The sequence below is a fragment of the Mirounga leonina genome, unplaced genomic scaffold (genome assembly GCF_011800145.1).
Source record: "Mirounga leonina isolate KUSES-001 unplaced genomic scaffold, KU_Mleo_1.0 Mir_91, whole genome shotgun sequence".
NCBI classification, from domain to species: domain Eukaryota; kingdom Metazoa; phylum Chordata; class Mammalia; order Carnivora; family Phocidae; genus Mirounga; species Mirounga leonina.
In genome coordinates, this window is record NW_023270839.1 from 214,419 (window position 1) to 222,603 (window position 8,185).

General features: G+C 39.5%; 1 protein-coding gene across 1 annotated transcript; it reads left to right on the forward strand.

Annotated features, from left to right (window-relative positions):
• Positions 1–1,723: 1,723 nt before the first annotated feature.
• GPR33 (G protein-coupled receptor 33) lies at positions 1,724–7,677 on the forward strand. Its single transcript, XM_034993679.1, has 2 exons — positions 1,724–2,242; positions 5,870–7,677. The coding sequence occupies exon 2, from the start codon at positions 5,876–5,878 to the stop codon at positions 6,893–6,895; it is 1,020 nt and encodes a 339-aa protein (XP_034849570.1). The 5' UTR covers positions 1,724–2,242; positions 5,870–5,875; the 3' UTR covers positions 6,896–7,677.
• Positions 7,678–8,185: the final 508 nt, after the last annotated feature.

Here is an 8,185-nt window from a genome sequence, read left to right on the forward strand (position 1 = left end):
ATATGAGTTCCTAGACTTTTGAGCATTTGATTTTGCAACATCATTTGCTTCTGCTTTTTTATATATTTCGTACTGTGCTCATATCAAAACAACATAAAACCGCTTCCATTTCCATGACTTCTTCTCCTGAAACCACCTGACTTCTTGGAAATATGAAAAGTGAAATGAATGAAGTCACATCACCAAAGCCACAGAAGAGCAGACACTTCCTCAAACACAGTCCGCATACTTCCAACAGGGTTAAGGCCACTGATTTAACTACCTATTCAAAGAAAATGCTCACTAATCAGAGTATTTTTGAAGACAGTTATGAAAGAGTTAAATTTTAGGCTACCTAATGGTGGTACTAGCCCTTGTGCATTTGGGGGGTGTTCAACACTAGTCCCTAATATATTTGTTATTTATGAATTTTACTAATTGTAAAATTTGAAAATACAGAGTAAAAGAGAGAGGAGGAGAAACCTAGTCCACACCCCCCACCTTTTTTATTAATAAAACAGCAGAGGGCAGTGGAAGGAGCCCTTGTTCTTCTGTTGGTGAAAACTACTGGCAGGGCCCCTGGGTGGCTCAGTTAAGTGTCCGCCTTTGGCTCAGGTCATGATCCCAAGGTCCAGGGATCGAGTCCCTGTATCCATTATTACAATCATATTGTAATAATATATGGTGACAACACTTACCATGAGCCAGCGGGCAGCCTGTTTCTCCTTCTCCCTCTGCTGTACCCACTGCTTATGCTCTCTCTCTTTTTCTGTCAAATAAATAAATCAAATTTTTAAAAAAACTGTGAATCACTTAACTCTGCATCTCAGTTTGCTAATATTCAAAATTAGCAGGTTTGAGCCAAATAATATTTCAGGTTGTTTCCAGTTACGTGAATTAACCCAAAGGGCATGAAAACTGAGCAAGAAATCGCTCTTAAAATGCAGTAGCAAGTTTGAAAACCTATCCTGAAGCAAAGAAGATTAGTTCTTAGGGTGAAGGTCACAGTCCCAAATGAATTAAGAACTAAAATTTAAGCCTATTTCGGGCGCCTGGGGGGCTCAGTTGGTTAAGCGACTGCCTTCGGCTCAGGTCATGATCCTGGAGTCCCTGGATCGAGTCCCTGGATCGAGTCCCTGGATCGAGTCCCACATCGGGTTCCCTGCTCGGCAGGGAGTCTGCTTCTCCCTCTGACCCTCCTCCCTCTCATGCTCTCTGTCTCTCATTCCCTCTGTCTCAAATAAATAAAATCTTTAAAAAAAATTAAATAAATAAAATTTAAGCCTATTTCTAATAAGGCTACAGTAGCAATGAAAGCTTTAAAATAGAGAACTGATTCCTGAGCTTCAACACTGAAGACACACAGAGGTTTTGATGTATTTTTCTCTACTGGCAGTGCAGAGATCAAGAGGAAACTGAGCAGGAAAAAAATCAGGACACTGAGGTCAGCACAGAAGCTAATCCTAAAAAATGTCAGAGATGGACTGGGGAGAGGAAAATAGAAAATGTAGGACTCTGTTCATAAATGTATTACCTGTGTTGCAGGATTTCCTTATAATGAGATCGTCTTCCATGATATGGTACCCAACTCTGTTCTTTCCAACCATTCTCAACAATTGTACAGATGCAAATGACAGATAAAAGTCTTCAACTTTCCCAACTAAATAATATTAATCTTTGCCCTGTCTTCACACATTTCATTTTAATGTGAAACTCAGTGTTTGTTTTTCCTCCTGACCATTTTCACTCCAGCAGGATTAGGTAGCTCGTTTCCAGACTCACTTTTTTCCATGCTTGATATTTACCGCTTCCCTATGTACCCAGCACCATGCTCCATATGCTAATGACCATGCTCCACTCAAGGTAGGGTGGGTGCCTGGTGGGACGACCACACATGAGAAGGTCATTTTTCATCAGAGTTTTAACATCTGCAACAAGCTTATCAACCTTACATAGAATGACTCTGTTTATGGATTTTTTTAAATCTCTTCTTGAAATGGAGAAATGATTTGAAGAAGTTCTCCTTTCTCTATCTCCCTCTTAAGCACACATTTCACAGAAAAAGGAACCAGGAAAGAACAAGACCTCACAGAATATTTAAATAGTAGGTTCAAAGTTGGGGAATAGGATCAGCAAGAAGAAAGGCAGATGAAATGAAGTCAAAGTTTCACTGATTTTTGTCTCTGTCCATGGAGAGAAGACTGCTGGTTTAGAGTCACTCTGGCCTGCCTTAGACCACCTGACACGCAGATGTAACTCCAAGGTAAGATTCCCTGGGCCAGCAGGTTTTATCCTGATGCTATCATCTGAATAAACCCTCTAGGTTTACTCCAGATCAGCTTTCTGACCCCAGAAACTACAAGGTGGCATCTCCTTATGATTCACTGAATCATATGACTCACTTGATGATTAAAACTGAATCACTTGCTGCAAGGAAATTTGGGGAAAATGCGTGTAGGTTTTTCTAGTCCCTGTGGTGGGCAGTGAGGAGGAGACCGTAAGTGGCTGTGCCATTTGCCAGAGAACAGTGCCCGCCGCAGCAACTAACTCAACCGGAAACCCAGGTGCAGGGCCTAGAGACCCTGCGCCCTCCAATATGTATCAAAAATCCCCAGATGTGAGCATTATAAAGGAAAAGTATCATTTGGGGGAAGGCCAGGGCTTTGTTTTTTTAATTAAATGCTGTTGCATTAAATGGATAGGTCTTTGGTAATGATGAACACACTGTTTGAGAGAACATTCAGTGAATTCGATTAATTCTTGGGAAAGTTTTTAGAGCTTTAGTATAGAAAAGTTAGAAAAGAACATACCACTTAATGTCACTTCTGTACTACTACATTACAGTGAAGTATCTAAATTAACACAGATCAGCTTCCCAAAGTTCTTATGCCCCCCACCCCACAGGAGCACAGCGTCCCCAAGCAGAGAGGGGGGTCTACCTGAAAGACCCTGTGCCAAAGGTGTCTTTATAGCAAGACCTCAAAGTAACTCGAAATCTGGGAACTTCTGCCCCAATAAATGAACATTTAGATTTTTTTTTTCAGAAATCCCTGCTGGTCCTCTGGAATTCAGTAGGGAGGCTTTGAGGAGGAAAGGAACGTGGCCTGTAGTACTAAAACGGCAAAATGACGTACTTGCTAGCTTTCGTATAACAAGTTGAGCAAAATAATAGGTAAAAAGTTATTGAGTGCTTACTGTGTGCCATGAAGGGAGCTAAGTTTTATATACATTATGTAATTTCATCCTCATAAAAACTCATTGGGGTTTAGAAAGTGAAAGGGGTTCAGAATTAAGAGTCCACAGAGCTGGTAAGTGGTCGAGAGAGAGCAAACACCCAGTTCTGTGGGACGCCAGAGCCCAGCTTCTGCCCCACTAATTTATACGCAAGCACTTTAAGACCACATTAAAAGCTCTCTAAGAATGAAGAAATCTCCTGGAATGAAGAAGAATGAAGAATGAAGAAATAAATCAAAGCTCCTAGGAAACTTTATATGCTATTCAGAACCACTACCCGTGTTGATTTTGCTCAAGTCCTACATTACTTTCACATGCCCTGCTAGAGCTCAGGCACACAATTGTTTAAAAAAAAAAAAAAACTTCCCTATAATTCAGGTATCCATTGTTTTATATGCACATACACAAAAAGACCACACACACACGTCTCCATGCACACCCCACAGATTCAAACACACACCACAGAGACACACAAGACTATATATCCACATACATGCAGACAAATACACCACAGATATACAGGCAGACCAAAGACACACCACACAGACACAAAGACAGACACACATACACAGATAGATATACAAAGGCCATCCCCACACAGTATCAGGAATTCTTCATGCAATTTTGTTTCTCCTTTTCTACTCATGCCCCAGTCTCTCTCCCATTTCCACCATATTCATCATCTCATTCCCATCTCACCTCCTGCTGCTGGTCTGTTCTCTCCATCCCACTGCATCCCAAGTCAGGAACACAAGCTCTTTTCCTTCAATTCCCCAAGGCAACCACCAATACAAGACAGTTGTGATTAATGAGAAGGGACATTACACCATGTCAAAGCATAGCCAATGGATTAAAACTGAATATGAGACAATTCCTCATTTTAAATCCTCTGCATCATTTCTGCTCCTCAGAATATCTCATTGATCTTTTCTCCTCATCAAGCCTCCTCACCTCCCACAGTGTTTTTCCTGTGCCCCCCTCTCTGAAGACCACCCTCACTCCTCCCTCTTCTCACGGTCCCAGGCCCTTCACACAGCCTCTTTCCCAGGTCCCCACTCTTCCACTCACCATGGCCACCCATTCCATGCTTAGACTTCACTTTTTATTCAAAGCAGGCTACTAAGGTATTTTCCTGAAGAGGGCCATTTTTCTACTTTGGAGAAAAATTTTGCAATTCCCTTAGAAGGCAGAATTAACTTAAAGCAATTGTAGTTTTAATAGCAATTATTTTATTTCTTCTCTCCATATATTCTTAGAATGTTTTTGCTTAGTGAAAAAAATCACTAGCAATTTCCATTAAAGCAATTTATCCAATTTATCAAAAACCAATTTGTTGATATGACTGTTATATATAATAGCTATTTTCCAGAACATTCTCAGGTTCCTATTTTCAATACTATAGGAATCATTATCCAAGAAATAGGATAGTTTGGATCATCAAATACTCTGATTCATGGAGGATTATCAAAACACTACACATGAATTACCAATTTTCAAAGAAGTAACATAAAACACTGGCAGGGTTCTCCACCTGCCACAACGGAGGCACAGTGGGAAATGTTGATAAGAAATTTAACCCTGTAAACCTCACTTTATCTTCTGTTTAAATATTTGTCTTTATTAGGAAAAAAATAAATGACTTTTTTATAAAGCTCCTGGCATATAAAAAGTATAAGATAAATATCAATTCCTTGACCTCTCTCCCTCTTTTCCTTCCCCAAGTAAGTAAGAACTACCACTATATTCAACAGTACATGTTCCTCTTTGACTGATGATTTTGAAGGCACTTTACAATCTTTTGGGGGGGCGTGGCTAGAGGGAGAGGGAGAGAGAGAGTCTTAAGCAGGCTCTCCATGCCCAGAGTAGAGCCCGAGATGGGGCTCAATCTCACGACCCTGAGATCATGATCTGAGCCAAAATCGAGTCAGATCCTTAACTGACTGAGCGGCCCAGACACCCCAGCATGTCACCCTCTTATGGTGCCCTAGCCTAGGGCTCCCAAATGAATATCAGTTCTTACCACATGCTAAAATACTAGCATTTACTACATATAATAATTAGCTCATGGGAGAAATCTAATTATAGCTCTGAATGATTACTGATTTGCAGCAGTTGTTAATTTTGTTACTCAATTTCATTAGCAACATTTGCCCTGACCAAGCCTTAGTCAGGTAAAACTGATCCTACATTGCCTTATTCAAGAAGTTATGACCATCAAGGAGGGTCAGACCTATGGTTCCTTTCTTAGAAGATATTTAGCTACCTAAATTCATTACTTCAAGTCAAAATATCCCAAACATTATTTCTTTCACATTAATTTCATCTGTAGTATTTCTATCTTGGATGCTCAAATTAATCTGATCTTAATTCTTCATACAAAATAAAAATATAAAGCTTAGGGAAATATCTGATTTGTATTATTGTGGAAATATTATGTTGGACATTTTATTATTTTTTTTTAGGTAGGCTCCACGCCCAATGTGGGTTTTGAACTCAAGACCCTGAATTCAAGAGTCGCATGTTCTAGCAACTGAGCCAGCCAGGGGCCCTTACATTTGCCTTTTTAAAAATAGTGTCATTTTGACCGTTACTATGCAAAAATTAACTTTTTTTTTTTTTTGCTTCTTTTTTGTGGTTATTTTCTGTTTCTCTACAGGTAATTATGGATCTGGTCAACTTTACTGATTTGCTCAATGTCTCTACTTTAGTAAGAAACAGCACTCACTTTGTAGTTCCTGCCTCAAAAGTGATCATTGCCTTTCTGCTGTGCATGTCAGTTATAATTGGTACCATCACCAATGGTCTCTACCTGTGGGTACTAAAATTCAAGATGAAAAAGACTGTCAATACGCTCTTATTTTTTCATCTCATTCTCTCCTATTTTATTTCAACATTGATTCTACCATTTATAGCCACCACCTACCTTCAGGACAATCACTGGAGCTTTGGAACTGCCATGTGCAAGGTCCTCAATGCCACTTTGTCGGCAGGGATGTTCGCCTCTATTTTCTTCCTCTCGGCCATCAGTGTTGACCGTTACCTTCTCATTCTTCACCCGGTGTGGTCACAGCTGCACCGAAGCCCACGCTGGGCTACCGGCATCATCCTGGGAATCTGGCTCTCTGCCACTGTCCTCGGCATGCCCTATTTGGTTTTCAGGGAGACACAGGATGACCATAAAGGAAGAGTGACCTGCCAAAACAACTATTCTGCATCTCCTAACTGGGAAAGCAAAAAGATGCAAACTTTAGGGAAAGGGATTCACGTAGCCTGTTTCATCAGCCGCTTCTTGCTGGGCTTCCTTCTGCCTTTCTTTATCATCAGTCTTTGTTACAAAAGAGTAGCCAACAAGATGAAAGAGAGGGGCCTGTTTAAATCCACTAAGCCCTTCAAAGTCATGGTGACTGCCATTCTCTCTTTCTTTGTGTGCTGGATGCCCTACCATGTACACCAGGGCTTACTTCTCACTAAGCACCAATCAGTACTTTTACAGGTGACTCAGATACTGACGGTGATAACCATTTCTTTCAATGTGCTCTTTTCTCCTATACTCTACCTGTTTACTGGGGAGAACTTCAAAAATGTTTTCAAGAAGTCCATTCTTGCTCTGTTTGAGTCAACATTCAGTGAGGACTCTTTGGCAGAAAGGACACAAAACCTAAATTCAGAAGCCTACATCTAAATTTTGGATCCCAGAGGAAACAATGGATCTTCGTCAATTTTACCACCAGAGAGGTACCCTCTGCTTTTGTAGAATATAATCCCTGTATTAGAGAGACATCTAGGCTGTACCATGGCTAGATCTATGAATATTAAAAGAGCTGTAAGGAAGCAAGCAATGGGTGATGTTGCAAATATAATTATTTTTACTCTGTTTTTATTGTGGTAAAATATATATAACATAAAATTTGCCATTTTCACCATTTTAAAATGTGCATTTCAGTGGCATTAACTACATTCACAGTGTTTTGCAACCACTACCACTATTTCCAAAAATTTTTATTACCCCAAATAGAAACTCTGCACTGATTGACTAATAACTCCTCATATCCCCCTCCCTACAACCCCTCATAACTTCCAATCTACTTTCTGTCTCTGTGAATTGGCTATTCTAGATATTCCATGTAAGTGGATTCAGACAACATTTCTTATTTCGTGTCTGGCCTATTTCACTTAACATGACGTTTTCAAGGTTCACCCATGTTGTAACACATATCAGAACCTTATTCTTTATGGCTAAATAATAGTCCATTGTATGTTTATTCCATTGTATGTTTTGTTTATCCATTGTTATGTTAAGGGACATTGGGGTTGTTTCTACATTTGCTATTGTGAATAATGCTACTGTGAACACTGATATACAAGTAGGTGTTTGAGTCCTTGTCTTCAATTATCTTGAATTATTTTGAATTACTGGGTCATATGGCAATTATATGCTTAACTTTTTGAGGAACCGCCCACACTTTTCCACAGCAGCTGTACTGTGTTACACTCCCACCAGCAATGTGCAAAATTTCCACTTTCTCCACACCCTTACCCACACTTATTATTTTCCCTTTTTTTTCAGTGATAGCCATCCCAGTTGGTGTAAAATGGTGCAAATGTGATTCTTAACCTCTGATTTTTGAAGCTATAGGAATATCAATTTCTAAACAGCAATAGTGTCTATTGATCTGACTTTTCTGTCACAAAATCTTCTAGCAAATAGACATTTCGAACAAGATCCCTCTTTATTTACATAGCTCCTAAATTATTTAATTGGTATGGACAAAATTTAACATGAGGATGACAAAACACTGATCTTTTCATATCTATGTTAAAGGATAAAGAATTTATACCATGTTTTCAATGTAAAGGTATCTTAAATGTCTCTTTTCAAAACCTATAGATTGAACTGTCTCAGAAATATGTGACTAAGATAATTATAAATGTTTAAGAATCTACCTGGGTAGAGGGGGGAAAGATGGCCGAG